The sequence below is a fragment of the Adiantum capillus-veneris genome, chromosome 2 (genome assembly GCF_014529385.1).
Source record: "Adiantum capillus-veneris isolate H3 chromosome 2, ASM1452938v2, whole genome shotgun sequence".
Classification (NCBI taxonomy): Eukaryota; Viridiplantae; Streptophyta; class Polypodiopsida; order Polypodiales; family Pteridaceae; genus Adiantum; species Adiantum capillus-veneris.
In genome coordinates this window covers 81,572,442-81,593,429 of record NC_140932.1, presented here as the reverse complement: position 1 = coordinate 81,593,429, position 20,988 = coordinate 81,572,442, and the positions used below count along the sequence as shown (strand labels likewise).

At 43.8% G+C, this 20,988-nt stretch overlaps 2 protein-coding genes across 3 annotated transcripts in view; both read left to right on the top strand.

Annotated features, from left to right (window-relative positions):
- Positions 1 to 14,981, top strand: part of LOC147463071 (arogenate dehydrogenase 2, chloroplastic-like) — a 79,152-nt gene extending 64,171 nt beyond the window's left edge. Inside the window, exons 4-9 of the mRNA XM_086487073.1 lie at positions 13,040 to 13,204; positions 13,352 to 13,434; positions 13,517 to 13,586; positions 13,692 to 13,766; positions 14,008 to 14,307; positions 14,600 to 14,981. Coding sequence (XP_086343199.1) covers positions 13,040 to 13,204; positions 13,352 to 13,434; positions 13,517 to 13,586; positions 13,692 to 13,766; positions 14,008 to 14,247 — 633 coding nt within the window. The 3' untranslated portion in view covers positions 14,248 to 14,307; positions 14,600 to 14,981. The remainder of the gene's footprint in view (positions 1 to 13,039; positions 13,205 to 13,351; positions 13,435 to 13,516; positions 13,587 to 13,691; positions 13,767 to 14,007; positions 14,308 to 14,599) is intronic.
- Positions 129 to 8,213, top strand: LOC147463072 (uncharacterized). Of its 2 annotated transcripts, none has more exons than XM_086487062.1 (2): positions 129 to 7,297; positions 7,418 to 8,213. In XM_086487062.1, exon 1 carries the CDS (start codon positions 1,507 to 1,509, stop codon positions 2,386 to 2,388), a length of 882 nt encoding a protein of 293 aa, XP_086343188.1. In that variant the 5' UTR covers positions 129 to 1,506; the 3' UTR covers positions 2,389 to 7,297; positions 7,418 to 8,213. The 2 variants fall into 2 exon arrangements, with proteins under 2 accessions (XP_086343188.1, XP_086343179.1); XM_086487053.1 differs by having other exon boundaries at positions 2,406 to 7,297.
- Positions 14,982 to 20,988: the final 6,007 nt, after the last annotated feature.

Below are 20,988 nucleotides of genomic sequence, written 5' to 3'. Positions count from 1 at the left end.
TTCTTTAAAAAAACCCCCAAAACAACCCCCCCCCCCCCATGGTTGCATAATAATGATACCCTTTTGCCATGCCAATGGAAACTGCCATATAATGGGACTTTACCCCCGCTTCATCAAAGCGTGAAGAAACGAGTGATATCATCACACGGGGTAGGCGGCCCCTGTCCACTCTCGATCGCCTTCCCCAGGCAATGGCACTTGTAGGCTCGCGCAGTTGAGGGCGGCCGAATGCATCCAACCTACTAGCTCTGGGAGCGTGCATGCCATCTTATATAAACTGAGGTGAGGGCATACTCTGGCCCTCACTTAGCCCTGGAGTAGGTCTTTTTTTTGCTCATTTTCGCCACTGTCTGAACTTGCTAAAATGGAGCTTGCAGCTCAAGTAACACAGGTGTCATATTCTACCTTACTACAAGCTTCGGTTTTTTGTTGTTGCAGTACTATGCATGGTTGGTAAAGAGAGATGCCGTCTGAGTTATACACTGTGTATTTGTCATAAGCATAAAAAAGACAAACTTTTCAGCCATGGCATAAATGGCTTAGGATTTGAGACGATTAATGGTCTTTCTGTTAAAGGAAATGCTTGCATGTAATCTAGGGGTCGGCTCTGTAAAAAGCCGTTGCAGAACTTCACTCCTGCATACAAGGTAGTTTTCGTACGCCGAACGGAACCTCTCGTTCTGTCCGGCCGGACCCGTCCCGTCCTGTGCGTTCCGTTCGTTCCGTCCGGTCACTTTTTTTCGGCAGTTTATGACCGTTGGCAGGTTTTTGACCGTTTGCAACGTCCACTTTGTAGGCCTTTTGGAGCCGTTTACGGGCAGTTTTGAAGCCAAATGCAAGCCCATGGCCCATGGGCCATTGCCATGCTTATTGCCCAAGGGCCAATGTCCATTGCTCAAGAGTCAAGCCTCACATGCTCTTCCTCTCCTATTTAAGCAACCCTTCCCCTTTGTTATCCAACACAACCTACAACTACAAGCTACAAGCTTTAGCCCTAAGCCTCTCAATGCTCTACCCTCTCATCTCCATGTGCTTCCATTGAAGCTATCAAGTGGGCTCAAGCTCTCGAGTCTCCATTGGGTCTACCATCTCTCTCCTTCAAGCTCCCTTGGGTGACGGGTCTCTCCTTCAAGCTTCCTTGGGTCTCTCTCTCTCTCTCTCTCTCTCTCTCTCTCTCTCTCTCTCTCTCTCTCTCTCTCTCTCTCTCTCTCTCTAGCCATGCCAACCCGCCACCTTCCTCGCCAGCGCCACCCCACCGCGCAGCCCCTACACCCCCTGTAGCTGCCCACGCGCCACCCCTGTGGTTGCCTATGCGCTGCTGCTGCTCTCACCCGCTGCTGCTGTTTCATCCCCTGCACACGCTACTGCTGCGGCTGTTGCTGCACCCGTTGTGGCTGCCCTGCTGCGATTGCACAGTGCCAAGAGTGTAGCACCTGCCGTTGCCTCACTGCACCAGGCCCGCTGTCTCACTGCTGCATGTAGCCACTGCCGCATGTTTCCCCACCTATGCAATCAACGCACATTAATCAAAGGGTATCCAGAAGCGGTCGAACAGTGAGCTCATCGCCTTTTAAATCAATGCCGAAGGACACGCCCCCCAAGGATTCAAGGGACACGACGATCACATGTACTACACAGGACATTTGGGGACTGCTCTTGTCTATCCAAGAACAGGTACGACAACAGAATGAGGTTATTTCACGCCAAAATGAAGACCTCAAGAACCTGACACTACGCAACCAAGAGTTGGATCATACCATTGCACTGCAAGCTCTGAAGCTTCAACAACAAGAAGACACCCTGAAAACATTGCAAACTCAAGTGCTGGAACAAGGCAGTCACATAACACAGGTCACCAATAATGTAACCGATGCACCGGAGGGGTCTCCTCCATCTTGGGCACAAATAGTGAAACAAGAGAGGACAATGGGACACAAGACAGGAGAGATGTATACGTATGAGAGTATGTATACGCATGAGGATTCTACAGAATACAAGGAAAGGGAGAAAAGATCCCAAAACATTGTGATACGAGGCATGCCAGAACCTGAGGGGGAAACAGTCATGTCATTGAACGTAGACGTTACCACCTTGTTAGCAGAAAATCTTGATATGCAAGATGCAGGGGTATATGGGGCACATAGAGTGGGTCAGAAGAAGACTGATGCTCATAGGGCAGTTGTATGCACAATGTTGGATGCTCGCAAAAGGGCCATAATTTTGGAAACTGCACGCTTCTACTTGAAAGGCACTCGGTACTATGTAAGTGAAGATAGAACACCGACACAACAGGCAGCAAGAAGGAACGTCTCAAGGAGAAAAAACCAGCATCACCGCCTAAAAATGCATAGGGGCACTCGACCCATGGGATCACGACCATACAGGTAACAAGCTGGAATTGTAGAGGTTTCCCATGGCATAAGGGAGAAGGGCTGGTGGATATTCTACCACAAGCTGACATACTCTTCCTATTGGAAACATGGGAACAAAACACATGCAGGCTGCCGGACATTAGTGGATATATCAAGCACTCCGTATGGTGGAATGGTACCAAAATGCGAGGACAAGGAGGTGTAGCTGTAATGTATAAGGAAGAGCTTCAAAAGATGGTTGAGGTATGCAAGATCGATGACCACAAGCGCTATATATGGGTTAAGGTTTGCTTATCAAAAGGATTGATCTTTGTTGCAGGATGCTATATCCCGCATCGAGAGTCACCTTTTTATGACACAAATGAGCTATCCAAAAATGACCCCTTTGCTGACCTATGTACAGACATTGCAATATATGCACAAGAGGGAGCAGTTGTCCTTCTTGGGGATTTGAATGCCCGGATTGGAAACACACAGGTACAATTGACAGACCATTCAATGCATCCTGCGGATAAGAATGGGGAACTTATACTTGGTTCTATGTGGGATAGATGTTCAAGTGATAACATCATGAATGCACAGGGGTCAGCCATGATAAGTATGATGAACTCAATGCAGCTTGAAGCCATGAATGGTGCGGATAAGTTCGTACACCCTGGATCATACACTTGCTACACGGCAAATCATGGGAGGAGTACAAATGATTATGCCTTGGTGAGATACGATGCATTGGAATTGGTCCATAGTTTTGAAGTGGGTAGCAGGCTACCAACCTCCGACCATACCCCAATTCATATATGCCTACACATGCCCAGTATGCCTATTGTCAACACAATGAATACACCAAATTGGTCATACAAAATGCAACTCACGAAGAAAGAGGACTATGCTAGTCTCTTAGATAGCTTACTGTTTAACCGGAACATGCCTTGTGACATTGAAGAGACGTGGAAGATCTTCCGACATGCAATGGAGGAAGCGGAAAAAATTACTATGGGCAAGTATCAAAATGGTAAACAGACCAGGAAGGGTTTACCTCATAATCCTTGGTTTGATGCAGAATGCAAGGAGGCCAAACGCAAGATGAGAGGCTTAGCACAACACTCAACTGAATGGGAATGGGCTTCTAGAGAATACAATACACTCAAGAGGAAAAAGAGACGCATGTATGAACTCTCAAAAGAACAACAAGACCTCAGCAGGTTCAAGAAAGAGCCAAAGAAGGCTTGGCGTAACATGAAGGGGAAGAAAGGGGATGTGATGGGAGATTTCAGCCTAAATGAAATGTATGCTTATGTACAAACTTTGTATGCCCCGTCGGGGACTCACGAGGCGATATACACGGGGGCTCATGCCGAACATCCAAAGCCCATCACCTTCCAGGCAGTCATTAAAGGCCTCAAAAGCCTGGCGAATGGGAAAGCAGTTGACACATTACATCTTACCTCTTAAATGCTGAAATGGTCAGGTATTGAGGCTAAGAAATGGATACACCATATGATGAATCAAGCAATCAACCAATACTTACCCCAAGATTGGCAAGAAAACTGGGTGAAAGCGCTCTTTGAAGGAGGTGACCGCAGTTTGCTCACTAATTATCGCACCATCATGGTGAGCTCATGTATGGCAAAACTATTTGGAAGCATTATTGAGAAAGATCTTAGCACATGGGCTGAAAATAACGGGAAACGTGCCATTGGACAAGCAGGATTTAGAGCCCGCCACAGCACGATAGACCACCTTATCACACTCCGGGTCTTGATGGATGAAACCAGGCTAAAAGGCAAAACCCTGTATTGTTGTTTTGTGGACTTCACGAAAGCGTTTGACACAGTACCCCGTCAAGGGCTATGGTCACGTATGGAAACTTTGGGAGTTCCTATGCATCTCAGGGCAGCAGTGGGACGTCTCTACCAAGAGGTCAGATGTAAACTCAAGACAAACACAGGTTTCTCACAAGAGTTCAGGAGCACTATGGGAGTTGCCCTTTGTCACCTACGCTTTTTGGACTATGCATAGATGAGCTTGATGATTTCATTAACAAGGCTATGGGAGAGGGGGGAGATCACCCTAGCATTGGTACTTTCATGCTTCTGCTCCTCATATATGCCGATGATGTGGTTCTCTTTGCCTACAAGGCACTCCTTCTACAGAAACTTTTGGATGCAGTACATGCATTTTGCAATGCAATGGGCTTGTCAGTCAATGTAGCCAAAACAAAGGTTATGTCAGTCCACACATGTAGAAATGAGAATCAGCCCATCATCACGTATGACGGGCAAGCACTCCAAGCGGTTGAGAGGTTCAAGTACTTGGGCATCTATGTACCTTCAAACCATGCATGGGGAAGTTGCGCGCAAAACAGAATTGATGCAGGACAAGCGAAATACTATGAATTTGAGAACATGTGCAAGCAAAGTGTCACAAGGCGATGGGAAATCAAGTCTCTAGCATTTGATGTATGCGTGGTCCAAAAAGTACTTCACGGTGTAGAGGTATGGGGGGGGAGTATCCCTGCTAGCACTTGGAATGACATTGAAAAGATACAGAAAAAATTCCTATGTAGACACATGGGGATCAAAACTACCACCCCATACTAAGTGATGCTTTTGGAGACAGGAAAGAGACCCTTGGAAATGCAAGCCTTACAGAGGGTACACAGATACCTCATGAAAGTTAAGATGATGCCGGAGAGCCGTCTACCCCACATGGCATGGCAAGCCGGATGTAAACCGCAAAAGAATTACAAGAGTAAATTTCTCACATCCAGTCTCGTAGAAGACATACGGAAATGGTTCTCTAGATGGAATGTGGGAGACCATGTGGACATGCACATAGAGGAAGGCACTGAAAATGAGCATGGGCTGAATTTTGAGAGAAGCATACTTGAAGCCCTACACACTAGATGGAGTACAGCAGTACACAGGTCCAAATTTGAATACTACGGCAAACACATCAATACACGATATTGGGAGACCTACAAGACTGGGGACACCCAGATGCATATCAGGACACCTATGTCCCACCGGGCAAGACGGGCCATTACTTTGATGCGGACGCGATCACACATGCTCAAGATTGAAACGGGAGGGTGGCTGAATATTAAGGAAAATAGAAGGACATGCACACAATGCAATTTAAACAAAGTGGAAAGCGAGGCCCATGTCACCATCGAGTGCCCAGCATACGCACACATCCGTGCTGATTTCCCATTGCTATTGCAAGGAGATGTCACCTTTGAGGAGCTTCTCTCTCGGACATACCCCCTCCCCAGTAGCTTTAGGCATCTACTTTGCCAAAGTATTGGATCATCACACAACACTAACACACAAGAAAGCTACTAGCCCACTACCCTCTCTACACACATGAGGGGAGCCTCTTGTAGATTTTTTTTTTTTTGTGGTCCCATGGGTCATTTTGGCCCCCCCGAGGACGTAAATACAACATCATGATCATCATCTCTCTCTCTCTCTCTCTCTCTCTAATCTATTGATACATCATACATCATACTAGTAGCTACTAGCTACATACTACATAATGCCGCCTCCTCTTCATAAAGCCTTTGAGAAGCATTGCCGATATTTTGAGCGGGTGGGGGGCAAGCAAAACTCTTGCAAGTGGTGGTGCAAATATTGCCCAAAAGCTATGACCTCTTCCGTCACCCGTCTCATCATCCACTTGACAAAGATGGGAGGACAAGCGGGGCCATGTCCTAATATCCCCGAAGATATCCTTGCGGAATGCAAGAGAAAGTATCTTCCATTGAAGACACGCAAGGGTAGAGTCACCTCGGATGAGTTCGTGTCGCCGGATGTTGATAGCTCCGATTCGGAGGAAGAGGCCTCTCCAATTATGTCCATGGCTACCGGTGCCACCGCGGCCTCATGTGATGGTAGTGCCTCCTCCAAGAAGTCCAAGAAGTCCAAGGGGTCTTCAAGTGATGGTGGCCGGCCTCTGAAGATGGCAAAGCAAACTTCTCTTGCAAAATCGGTGGGTGGATGCTCCGGCCCCTTGTCTTTCCTCAAGGAGAGACAAAGAATCGCGGAAATAGAGATTGCCCGCACGGTGATTGAATGCAATCTCTCCTTCAACATTCTTCGGTTGGAGCGGTTGGGGCAACTATTGGGCTTCTATGGCACTTCATGGAGGAAGCTTACAAGGAGATTGAGAAGTCTACAATCTTAGATGGGGCTCCCGATGGAACACGGTATAACTACATATTTATTATTACATATGTCATTCTCTATATATCTAAATTCTACATACTTGTTTCTCTACTTAGTACATTTCCTCTCTCTTCTTGTAGTGATTACCTCGAGGACTCTCCCAAGAGAGACGACATTCTCCTCCTAATCACAAAGCGGTGGGATTGGATGAAGAGACCTATCCATTACTTTGCGGCTCTCTTGCATCCGGCTTACAAGAAGTCTGAACTCTTTGCAAATCAAGAGCTTATTGAGGAGCGCAACAATTACCTCTTTAAGGTGCTAAAAGAAGAGGACATTGGAGCATTTCTCCAAGAGGTAATCAACTATAGCGACCAATGAGGCACCGCATTTACTTCCAACTTGTGTTGGAAGCGGCAATCCTTGGTGAAGCCTTTATTTTGGTGGGAGAGCTTTGGCTATCAATTGCCTACTCTCAAACGACTTGCTTTGAGGGTTCTTGGCCAAGTAAGTGACAAGCCTCAAACTTTTACATTTTGTGCTTAATCTCTTCAACTATAGTCTCTTATAGCTTATGTCTCTCTTGATGTGTTTTAGGATTGCTCATCGGGAGCATGTGAGCATAATTGGTCCGCATACTCCCTCATCCACACCAAAATCCGAAACAAGCTCTCAACGAAGCAATTAGAGCGACTTATCTATTGTCGCTCCAATTTACGCATGTTGCGCTCTATGCATGAGATGCCTATGGCTCGACAGGTATAAATTATAAATTATAATCACTACTCACTCCATTTTCTATACTCTAGAGTCTAGTCTTTAATTAGTTTGAATATACTAATTATGTTTTCATTGTCCAATGTTGTAAATGTGATATAGGTCAACGTGGATGAGCTCACACTTACGATTGACACTCTAAAGAGTGTCAATAAAGAGCAAGACCCTGAGGAGCAAATGATTTTTCGTGAGCTCTACTTGGAGCTTGAGGAGATTGATCGCCGGGTTTCTTGCACACGATCACGCAAGAAGGTCATCATCCATGGAGTTACATCGGCTACAAGAGGCAGAGGTGCCAGGGCTACAAGAGGTAGAGGCAAAGCATCAACACCCACGGAGGCTCCTAGGACCTATGTGCGGCGAGGCTCCGGAAGCGGCTCTTGTGCGGTGGCCATCACTTCCGAGGATAGAGAGCCTCGAGAGCCAGAGTATGATGATGAAGGCAACCTCATTAGTGATGGAGATTATGAGCCGTCATCCTTCGACTCTTGTGAGGAAGAGGATGATGTTGATGAGCAAGGCTCAGAAGAGGAAGATGAGGAAGATGATGAGAGCGTTAGTGACTAGTGACTTTACTATTTAGTCTCTCTATTATGGTGTGCCACTTTTTGAGTACTTTGTAGCCCTTGCCACTTGGGTCCCCCACTTTTTTGTATCCCTTGCCACTTTTTGAGTACTTTGTAGCCCTTGCCACTTGGTCTCTACTTATCAAATTTCAATGATCATTTTGGTTTATGTAATGCTCATTCTCTTTAGTCTTTGAGTCTTGACTCTTTACATTGTACTATGTAGTATTGTAACTACTAACTTGTAATCTATACAAATGTCAAGTTTCTATAAGTAAGTATTAAGGCCTAAGCCTTAGGCCCTTAGACTTGAGAATTATTTGTTTTTTTAAATGTGAACGTACATAACGTCATCGTACATCATAATTTTTTTTAGTTCGTTTAGTACCGCACATCATCGTACGCGTACAAAACGTACGGGACCGTACGAGACTACTATGCCTGCATAGTTTGGTATATAGTTGTGTGTAAGTGTATGTAGGTGTGTATATGTGTGTATAGGTATGCGTGAATATGATGGTTTGGCTTGGCTTGATGGCCGTTCTCAACATTTGCTACATCTGGACATGAATATTGCTTGACGGGGAACTGGTGTTCTGTCCGACTGTGTAAATGGAAGCAACATTTTGTGATGGAAGCATGATTAGAAATGAGGTCGTCTTATTCATTGGGGTTCGTTACTTGCGAACACAATTGGTTTTTTTCAACAGTTGATACACCAAGGCTCTTGTACATTATACAAGTGGGGTGATTTGTTGGTTAAAGAGATTGACTATTGGGGATTTCTGTCGACTGGTTTTCTGAGGAAAAACTGCGCACCAACTGGCATCTCTCGTGGGGTGATTTGTTGGTTAAAGAGATTGACTATTGGGGATTTCTGTCGACTGGTTTTTCTGAGGAAAAACTGCGCACCAACTGGCATCTCTCGGATTCTTTTGGCTTTGTTCAAGCCGCTGTAGGTCTTGGCGACTGCCGACTTAACTAGGTTTTCAAAAAAAAAAAGGGGGGGGAGGAGTTTATTCTTTGAAGTAGTAACATTCAAGATCAACTTTTTTTGGCTCTGTTTTAGCCATTACAGGACTTTGCAGGCTTAGCTTAGTTGGACACTACAGTTCTTTGTGTGATACTAATAAATTGGGATTCTGAAGGTAAGTATATAGCTAAATACATTCGGCTTTGGCGTGAAGCTATGGCTGGTGATCTATGAGTGCACTTGGTATAAATGGAATCTTGGGTATTGAAACCTCGTTTTTGCATTAAAAATGGTGATGATCTCTGTCGAACACTTGCACGGAAACTTTTGGTTTTTCTTTGGTGAACTATGGCCAGACTTGGACTTGTGTACGGTACTTTCCCTCACGATTTCATATGAGGCGAAGGTTTTGGGGTTTTTTAGCTCATCTAGTACCTATGGCTGTTGAAACATTAAGGCATATTAACTCAAGCAGGGCCGAACACTACCGTTCTTTATGGGATGCTAATGACTTAATAGAAATCTTGGGAGTTGGAAGGTAAGAAGATGGCTGTTACTCTCAGCTTTGGCATAAATACTGAGCTATGGCTCGTGACATGAGGTTCCACTTGGTAAAGATGGAGTTTTTCGATACTCTATTGATTGGTAAGTATATGGTTGCTACTGTGGGTTTAAGCATAGCTACCGAGCTATGGCTAAACAAGTAAACCTCACTATTTTAAAATTTTCTAAAGAAAACTCTTGATGTTTGGATTCTTGGTGGACTTCACCACTCAGATTAGAAGGTAGATTGTACCACTCATTTTGGAAGGAATATGTAAAGACTGCTAAACATACAAATTCTAATAAATGACCTAGCTTGTCTAAAGTAATTAAATTCTGTAAGATGGACATGGATAACAATTGATATGGTCCATTGATACCTGTAAAACACATCCAAGGCTAACTGAATTGTTGTCTTGTTTGGATGGATGCAGGTAAGGACTCTATCTTATCTTGGAGGGTTTTATTTTCTTTGGCAAGCAACCTTACTTTAATGAAGTACTCACTGAGGAACGGGGAAGTTCTTTTATTACTGGTCTTACTGAAAGAGGATCTCTTTCCTACAATCATTGCACCTAAATAATTCTGATACCGAGTTATTTTTGTACATATCAGTTCATTATTCCTTGGCCGGTTGTCTTTTGAATGTAAAAATTCAATTATGTCTTATTAGTTAAGATTTAAACAGCTACACACACCAACTTGCATAGAGACGATGACGTGGCAGTTGTATGGACCTTCCGCGAATTGCACTGACTGTTGCTGACGTGGCAGCGTTGTACGGACAGCCCTCTGGGCGCTTGCTTTGGACCAACAGCTTTTAAACTCGATGTTTTTCGTGTAAATTGCTTTTGGATGGCCAAGGGCCTTTAAATATGTACAAGGACTCACTCTTGAGCATTCTACCCGCGGGAGATGCACAACATAGCGGTTAGTGTTGCACCTCGTTGAAGCAATATAAACAAATACCGAAAGGGGCGCCACACTTTGGGGGTAGTGCACTCTGGGGTGGAACTAAGCCACTCCGTGTCTCGTGTGAAGTCTGTTTGAAGTGTTAAACATATGTCTCAATGTGTTCTCTTCAGTTGGATGTGGTGCCTGACCGGTTACATGCATCCTAGCTAAAGTGCCTGGACATGCATGTCCTACGATCAGGCTCACAAAGGTTGCTGGACAGAGTCACATGGGAACGCTGTTCCATTAGCGTGGAACGTGGAAACATCATTTGTTAGACTTTAGGAAGGAGGGAACATCTAGGAATGGAGTTGTTTATTCTTTATTACATGCATTTCTGCAACTACTCTTTTCCCCAAGGCAATCGTGTATGTATGTTTTACAGCATGTATTCTGAATTTCTGACCAAGTCTCAAGAGCCAGATCTCATGGTTGTATTGTTAGATGAAAAATCAGCATTCATTGTAGCTAGCTTCCCTTTCTTTTTTGCAAGGCAATCAGAGTATGTATGTGTCTTTACTTCAATTTTGAGCATATATTCTGATCTTGTCTCAGAATGTCAAGAGTCAAGGCTCATAGTTATATAAATAACTACAATGCTTCGTATGTGAATCCCAGATGCAGATTTACGACCATTGAAACAACATAGATTCTATTTTCATTTTAAATCAAAGCTTGTACTTCTATTTTCTTTGTCACAAACTGGTGAAGTGGCTGCCCATGTGTACACACACTGGCATGGATAAGCTGGGGAATGCAGTCTGTTGAAAGTAGGCATTGGAATTTTGCGCAGCCTGCTGACGCGGAACTGCCGTACGGAATCCCGCGATTTATGGCGGATTTTCCGGGCTGTTGACGTGGCACTTTTTGCGGCAGCTTTTACTGCTTTTTGGCTACGCAATTGCACAGAGAGAGAGAGAGAGAGAGAGAGAGAGAGAGAGAGAGAGAGAGAGAGAGAGAGAAAGAAATGAAATGAAATGTTATATTAACGTCTTCAAAAGGCCAAAGTGACCTATGAGACCAGAAAGTTACAAGGTGGTGGATCTGATACAAAGTCAGAGTAACAAAATAACAACAGTACAAAACAAAGATATATACTATGGGATCCTAGACTGGTCGATGTGAACTAAAAATGGGCGGCTTGCTCGGATAGCTGAATCACAGGAGATCTAGCATCGGTCGTTGGAGGATCTCATCAATCTCCTCCATGGTTAGTAGTCTGACCGGGCGTCGTGCATGCCTGGCCAGAGTGCTCCGAATCTTCTGACGTAGCCTCCGTTGATGCTGTGTAGTCCTCCACAGTCGTGGGTGCCTGGATTTCCCCAGTTCAGTCGCTCGGTCGATTAGTGTGCCTCTGGTGTGAGAGAGAGAGAGAGAGAGAGAGAGAGAGAGAGAGAGAGAGCCCTTTTGCTTTATTCCATGCAAGAGGTTCAGAGAGAGAGAGAAGCCTCTTTTGCTTTATTATTGAAGAGCTTTTGATTTTCAGCTTTTGGGGCTCTGCTTTTAGCATCCCTTGTAAAACCTTTAGAGATGCTCTCACAACTCAGAGCATCTGGACGCAGAGTCTGAGAGTGAGCGCCTGCCTGCACTCTTGTACTTTGAACACAGATTAATACAAAAAGAAATACTGAAAGGGGCGCCAGTCTTTGGGGCCAATATCTCTAGGCACGGAACTCCGCCGGGCCAGTGTCGAATAAATTGTGAACTGTGAACTGTTTTGAAGTGATTATTTGTGCTGTCGCTGTAGATTTTCGACTTGGAGTGTCCAAGTCTGTTACATCTTTGGCATGTATCTACTTGTGAATGCAGAGTCTGTTCTCGTTCCCTTTCATTTCCCCCCTTGCTACCATTCCATACCAATGCTCATTCCGAAACCCGTTCCCGTTCCCACATGACTATGTTACCAGAACACTTCCTAGACTGTCGTAAACCCTAGAAGTAGGAGTTACAGCTTGACCACACGCACATAGGGTTAGATGTGCACGTGCCATTATGTTTCAACCAGGCTAATGTGCAAGGCATTCAAACTGTGGAGTGTGCAATTGTATGAGGTAATAAAATATGGAAGCCAAACTGAACAAACCGTCCCTTTTTTTGTTCTGGAAATAGCTTTTCATGTTTTTAGATTCAGTTTTTTCATGATTTGGATGTCGACTATGAACCCTTCCATAGACCAGAAAAATATATTGGTGTAACAAAGCATTAGAAACTCTCTTTTAAGGGCTTAAAGGTTCTTCTTTCACACAATATATTCTGGGCAGTCTACATTAAAAAAGCTGAAGCATTATATGGATAAGAAAGGGGTTTCAATGAGTTATTTAGCAGTGACACAGACATTTTCTAGACTCAGGGAATTTGGAGATGATCTTAGTATAGTGCATTTTATTAAAAATCTTGATAACATAAGTTACGAGCTCATTCTACCTAAGGTTGTCACATGGTCATACCTAACGAACAGCTGTGCGCTCACATGCATACATAAAAATGTTATGCTCACTTTTTAAAGTACTATGCTCGAATGGTTGCTCTTGCATATGATGTTGACCGTGTAGGTTGGTTTATGGTAACAAAAATCCCCTGTTGAATCTTGTGTTTTGTCCATTCAATTCATTTTATTTCTTGTGTCCAGTTTAAAGTCCACTACAGAACTTGCCGTGCTCTTATGAGGCATTGCCGCTGGGCTTACAGGTGCTTCCAACAGAGTTTGATGTGCTTTGTACCCATCCAATGTTTGGGCCGCAAAGTGGAAGAGGAAGCTGGAGGAACCTGCCATTTGTATATGATAGAGTTCGCATCGGTAAAGGAACAAGAGACCAGCGATGCGAAAAATTCTTAGATATCTTCTGCAGTGAGGTACATCATTTTCTTTGAATTGCTTGCACGAGGGTCCTCATATTTAGGTGTGAACTATATCACGTTTCCCCAGAGCCATTCCTGTGTTTTTTTAATGGTTAAATTCATGTTGCAACTTCATAAATCAGGTTAGGGTTTGATTGGCAGGGATGCCGCATGGTAGAGATGTCGTGCGAAGAGCATGATCGACATGCTGCCAGTAGTCAGTTTATCACTCACACTGTAGGCAGGTTTGTCTTTTCCTCTGCTCAACATGACTTGCAAATAACCTTGTATTCTTGTCTACCATGAGTGGAAATTTGAAATTGAAAGGGTCCTCTGCAAATTGGGTTTGAACTCGACACCTATCAACACCAAGGGTTACGAAACACTGCTCGATTTGGTGAGTAAACCTTCTTTGATTTCAGAATTATATTGGTCCCTACAAGTGATTGCTGTTTTTTAATGCTCTGTTTTTCTATTCTAAAATTTAACTACACCAAGGCAGGTGGAGAATACAGGCGGTGACAGTTTTGACCTCTACTATGGTTTATTCATGTACAACATCAATGCCACGGAGGAGGTTTGTGAATTTTTGGCACTAAGTGGTTTTGCATGCTCCACTCACTGAAGATTTCAGCATCAAATTTATTTACTTATGGACTCTTTTGTCCCATTTTGGATACAATAAGGATCGAAACTTATGTTAACATCGTCAAAGGCCTTAATTACTACACTACTACGACTATCACATTATCAATAACTCAAGATCTTGTTTCTGGGCGGGACATTGTAGTATTTGATGACATCATTCTGTTATGCAGTTAGATCGGCTAGAGCTTGCATTTGATTCAGTGAAGAAACAGCTGTTTAGCCAGCTGCATAATGTCTTGAGAAGTCAATTGTTTGAGCGAGTTTCTACAGAGGAGATAATTCCGGCTCCAATTCGCACTGTTGAGAACACAGCAGTCGTCTCTACACAATTGGCCAAATCAAAGCAAACTGCCAGCATTTTAGATGTCGAAAATTACAGTGAATCATTGAATTCAACATCTCACAAGTGAAATGTGCATGTATGGAGGTGCTCAAAAAAGCACAGAGAAGAAGTCAAATGCTTCGGACAGGTAATGCCTATTTGAGTTTTCTGCTAACAATTTAATGTTAATTAATGTGCAAAAATTGAGCCGACATAGTCTATTCCTTTTCTAACCTGTGCTTGGAAAAACCTAAGTTTAGTGCAATGATACCTAAAGTTTTAACTACAAAATTAAAATCAAAGGTGAGGGATTCACAAATACTGAAGAACATGGGTACAAAAGCTTCAGCATAATGGCTAAATTTTTTTCTATTTAAACTTGTGTAATTTTTTCCCAAGTTCTTTTAACATGGTTCTAACTTGTTTCTGCCTTGTGTCAGGGGTGTAAAAGAAGTGTGAAAATTCGCTTGGGATGTAGGATGCACTTCTCTTCCACAACTTGTTTAGAATGGCAAAGGGGTGGATCTAGGATGCACCTGCTCTTCGAGATGTTATGACTTCAACCTTAACTGATTGTTCATGGTCAGCTGGGCTGCATTTATGAGTATAGGGATTTGTGTGGAACCTTTTTGAAAGATTCGTTTAGGTTCTCATGTAACAATTTTGGAAAGCCTGAAGTACTCTGAGAATTAGCAATTTTGGAAAGCATTTGAATGCTTTTCAGAATAGCTGTGGGGGACTGGTATCGTCCATCTTTTAATAACATGCTTGTGCTGTATTTAATTAAGTCAAATAAAACATTGGGTCTCTTAGGCCTGATAATGTACAAGTCTGACTTGTTGCCAACAACTGGCATCCTTTAATAAGGCGATGAATTGGGGTTTTGAACATACGAACCACGTGCTTCGATTCTATTAGCTAAGATGAGGCAACCACGAGCTTCACGAGGCCATGCGCCTGCCCCCTCCTATTTTGAAGCTCTCTTTATTGAAAGCTCACCATGGCACCTTACCACAGCCCACGAGATGGCTTCCACAAGGGTATGGTAGCAACGGATCAGTGCCTGTTTGGAAGTGCATATGCGACAAGCTTGACATCTTGAAGTGTGGTGGTCTCTCGTTTTTGGCTAAGGGGGACAATTCTGAGAAGATACGTGAAGTGCCATGATGAGTCAAGTACGCACACAACTTACAGTGGTGCAACAATTGCTTGCTCTTGTCAGATGTTCAACGAGTTGTGGATGCTCTCAAGAAGCCCCCAGAAAAGGATGCTGGCGAGCATTAAGAATTTGCTCTTAAAGATGCCAATGGGCAAGGAGGAAACACTGACCCAGGTGGCCCTGAGTTAAGAGGATTCTGAGAGCGCAATGCTTGAGATGACTACGACATCGACACCCAAATGGAAGGGAAGTCCATGGAGAAGGATGAAAGTCAAAAGCTTGGAGACAATGATGAAGAACCCTTCTCCAAGGCTAGAAGCAGGAAAAGGCACACAAAAGGCCACGTTAAATTATGCAACGAGAAAACTCAGCTGAGTGCTTTCATGAGCTCTTGCGGGACGCTTATGCACTAGGACGATGTTCCATGCAAATTGCAGGATTGTCATAGGAAGGCTCAGATACCTACATGATATGGGGGAGGAAAGTGGCGTGATTGTGCTATTATTGATGGCAATTTCTCATAAGGACAGGCAACCTATGAGGGAGTTTGAAGCAGCCGACTTGCATATTATTTTTCTGATGGAGATGCATGGAAATTAAGTGGGGCTCGTTGTGGGTGTTTGGATACACGTGGGGTCTGTTTTGACAAGGCATAAAAGTATTGAGAGGTAGCAATGCTTTGCAAACTTTGAACTGGAGTCTAATCTCAAGGGCATGATAACTCCTCAATCAACAAGTAGTATGCATAGTAATATGCTTATGGCACCATATTGATTAGAGTTTAGCACAGGCAAATGCAAGACACATAAGCTAGGTGATGTAGATAATGGGGATTTGGAGAACAATGGTCTTCGCTCCTTTAGATCGTTGGGAGAAGTATTACTAATTAGAGTTGGGATACCATCAGCACAATACGCTTCGATTCTGGCCTGATCATCTACCGACATACAATCCTTAGGAGATCGATTCATTTGAGTCCTTGCTTGGTGGTTGTGTACTCCAGAGGGGGCCTTGACTTGTGGATTGCTTTGGACACACTTGCACACTTATAAGAGGGCACTCAAGATATGGCCGGGACATCTTTGCTCTCTTAGTAATGCTTCTAGTAGAACTTTAGAAGGGGTTGGATGTGGTGGATGGGAGTACCAAAAGCACGTAGTGAAATCCAATGGATGGGACATAGATGCGTGGCTTAAGTGGAGGTGAGTAATGGTGAGGTGGGAGGTGGGTAACATGAATGAAGTGGAGATGGGTAATGAGTGAACCAATAGTAATGTTAGATGAAGTGGTGCGTGCTAGAAGAGTGGTAGGCGTAAAAAACGCAACGGCCCATGTGGAATGTGGAACAATGTTGCATGTGACAAGTGGGGTAGTGGTGGATACTATCCACTAGTGCTAAAAGCATGAGTGAGTGTAAGATGCAAATGCAATAGATGCACTAGAGCAAGAAGGTGCATATGCCAATGAGACTTGATGACAAGGCGCAACTCGACTCTCAAGGAATGGCAATACATGTAGAGAGGCAAGCAAATCACGCAGCGTAGGTGAAATATCGTGACTACAAGACAGAGAACCCGAATTTGAGGGATTTTTGAGTAGGATACTCTGGCACACGAAGAGCTTTAAATGACAAGGGCACACGGAGAGCTTTGAGTGAAGGCAAGGAAAGCCCTTTCGGATGGTTTTCCATGAACTTGACCATTTGTACCACACGTCTCAATCATGGTTCATCACAATCTCACTGGATTATCGAGCAATGACCATGATAGGATAAATTTCACCATGAAAGTCTCTAGAGGTGCACACACACACACACACACACACACACACACACACACAAGTGTGGTAGAGACCAACTTTCTTACCCTTAGAGGATATATGCATTGCACTTATTATGTTTAGGGGTGCAACCTATGGTAACTCTTCCCAATTCCTTCTTGGATAATAGGTATTGAGTTAAGACTTGTCGACGGATAGTTCTTGGAGGTCTCTTGGGATTGTTCCAACATCAATAACCCCCCCCCCCCCCCCCCCCAAATTTGTTAATTGGCCCAAGTCTTGTCATGCTTTGATCTTCAACCATTCACACTAGCGAGTGTATTGCTAGATCAGTATAGTTTTGATCCCTGATGATAGCTAGCTCTTGAAGAAGAGCAAAAGAGTTTGATTCTTGTAACGCAACAAAATTACATTGAGAAGTAGGAGCACATGGAGGGAGCTTATGAAAGCTTGAAGAAGAGTTTGGGTTTTAGAGCGACGACGTCTAGAATTCATCAAACCCCTCTAGGATTGAGCAGATTACATGCGGCTTTAATTCATGGGGTTTAATGATGAGAATTTAACATTCTAAGAACACTATGGATGCTTGCTATGGTCGTAAGGCAACTGAGAAGCCATGGAGGTAGTAGGTGGGTATGCAAAAACTCGAGAATGCTTTTATTAATGAGTTTCACGCTATGAGAGTTTTTGGAGTTAAGATGGATAATCTTGAAAACATTCAGGTTCACAAGACAAACCTAGATTGTGCTAACTTGAAAATGTGTGTACAAAGGTTCCTCTTATATAGTTCTAGAATCGGGTAGTGTCATAGGATACATCACAAGATGTTATATAATTAAAGGCATCACTTATTTTTAAGTTGATAGTGCATATGGCTTTCCATGGATTTACACATTTGAGGACTAGATTGCTTGTGTGGTGAGAGAGAATACACACCTAGCTAGATAAGTTTAATATTACCCAACAACTCCCCCGTCAAGCTTAGCTTGGATTGATGATTGTGTGTATCCTCTCAGGCTCTACACCTTTATTCTTGTCTTACATTGATCAATGTACAAAAGAAGGCTTCTGTCTTACTCCTAGGCACTACCATTGCTAATATTCTCTGGTAGACCTAAACTGGAGTATGCCAACTTTTACTTGATACTTGGAGGTGGCCTTACCTCTTGCGAATTTGGTGCCTCATATAACATGTATGAGAGTCCAAATTTGATGTCCTCTTGCAACCAAACTATTTTGTTGATACCTCTAACTAGTCATCTTCTAGTAAGCTCTCTCTCCTAATCGTTCCTTAATTACCTACACTTTGGGCATGTTCTATGGCACTCGGACTATTTTTTGACTTTACTATTGTCAAGTGCTCCACTTATTTTTTGCAACGTTCTATAGCACCTTCATAGCCGATAAATGCTTGTTGGCTATGATTCGAGCACAAGCATTGGCTAGCATGGACACCATCTCTCCATAACTTTAGCAAGATTCCATTCTTACCGACAATGTGCACACACATTCTCACAGAAGACCCGATGAGTGCGCAGTGTGCAAAGCGTGCGAGTGTGCGCGTGAGAGAGTGCGTGCAAGGAAGAGGGAGACACCAGATGTGGGTGGAGTGGAGAGCAACCAACTCTACACCCCTTATTCTGTATATGTACAAAGAATAAAGATCAGTGGTCAGTGTCAGTGGGCGGCCGGCCCGACGTGAGGCACACTGCCTTTATCCCAACATACTCCCACTTAAAGGCGACTGTGCTGATAACTGGACCCTACTAGCTATCTACTAGTATATACAAGGTGATAGGTGAGAGACTCTCTCAACCTACACTCACTGGATCACTCACTCGATCTACATGCAGTGGCATCGTCTCTAGGCGAGCGTGCGAATCCATGCTAGAGCGTGCATGCAAATCTTGCAGACATCTCTATAAAGTCTGCATAGCTCCACGAAGCGTCATGCTAGCATTAGTCATAATGGAACTAGCAATCCCAGCTGCAAATGCTCCCACTGCAGCTGCTAAGTCGGGCCTCGACACTAACAAGTCGAACATGAGACACCCGAACCTTGATGACATCTGCACAATCCTGGCTCTGTCGGCCTCCTCAGTGCTATATGCATACACTGCATCATCAGGAACACTCATCACGTATGGGTGTGTCTCGTCTGACACAAGAACCTGCATGTCGCTTTCATCCATAGGTGGGGTACCCTCTGTCCTGGCAACTCATCATCAAGCTCTAGCATAAGCATATCAAAAGACTCCATATCCGTCATCTCGACATGTGCCTCTAAAGAGTAGACCCGCTCTACCTCTGTTTGCACAAACTCGGATGACTCCTGCTGTGTCTCACTGGAGCAAACCTACTCCACCTTTGCTGCTACAGAGTCTACTGACATGTCCTGCATAATTGAATGCTCTGTCTCCGGAGCATATTGGAGCTCACTCGCGAATGAGACTTGCCTGGTCTCTCACACATCACACATCAGTGTAGTAACTGAAACTCTACCGTCTCGCACATCAGAAACATGCAGTGGGTAAACAACATAAGGCCTAGCTCCTCGACTAGGTGACCCAACTCCAGCTGGATTGACTGCTCTCGAAGCAGTACCTGACAGCCATGCTGTCTCAAGCATGTACTGAGATCAAACTCTGCGCAATACCAAGAACATAGCGAACATGTGTAAGCGTATAAGATGCACCACTGGGTAGTAATAGACATATATCTCCTGTCATACGTTGAACCATCAGTCAGATGAACACGACCATAACTCCCACTAGCAAATTTGTTTAACCAATCACAACATGGTGTGACATGAAATGCTACAGACTCATCTAGTAGCAATCGGGAGCAAGTGTCATCTCTGTCAGACATATAACGTGGGTGAAGGCTAGAGGTAAGTGACATCACCATCATTGGCATACGTAGTCGTCTCTGTAGCCTCTGTCATCATAACTGTCTATGCATCACGTAGTTGCCTTCGCTGTTGTCTCATACGTCTAAAACAACAGCGCCTAATGTGTCCTGTGTGACCACAATACCAACATCGCATATGTCGGGAAGATCGAGACCTACGTTTCTCATGAGTCGTCACTGTGTCACACATTATGTTAATGCATACACGTCAAAAGTGTAAGATCACTCGACCACTTTGCTAAAGTAGCTCAATAGTGAATACCTGTGACCTGCATGCTGTAGTCTCACGCTTGGGATATGCGTCGATATGAGAACATGAGGCAAAATCAAAGGAAACTTGTAACCACTACAAGCATGCATAAATCCTCACTCCGGCGAGAGTGGATACAAGAACACCAAAGTGTGTTCAAAACTGACAAGAACTTGTCAAAGTGAGAGTAGAACTCGATCACTATCAATGGAAGTGGGAAAATCAACCATGTCGGTCAAAACAATGGCGAGAACCTGGAGAAGATCTGGCAAAGTTTGTCCTGTAAACTGAGTGTAATCTCAACTCAAATCTCGGCAGCTTTTCCATGAATTAGAGGCAAATGAGGAGGAAAGGCGACACCAAGAGGATTTATTGAGAATTGAAAATGTTGTTTGAAAATTTTTGGTTTTGTAGCACAAGTATTCAGAATGTACAAAATCCATCTAGGATCAATCAGTACTTTGTTTGATGATGGCAACTATTCTTAAGTTCTTGGAGAATTGAAGAATTGTTGAGAGCATGGAGCAAATAAGAGAAATACTTAGCGGGCGATTGACGCTAATGGAGGATTGGGAGTATGTGTTAACCTACAAGCAAGCGAGTACAATGGAGATGGTAACTCTAGCTGTTCTGTCTAGCCAAATACATTTTTCTAGGGTCTTATTTCACAAGTTCTTGATCTTAAAGTAGTGGCAGCAGCATTCATTGAGATTTTCTCTCAATAGATAATT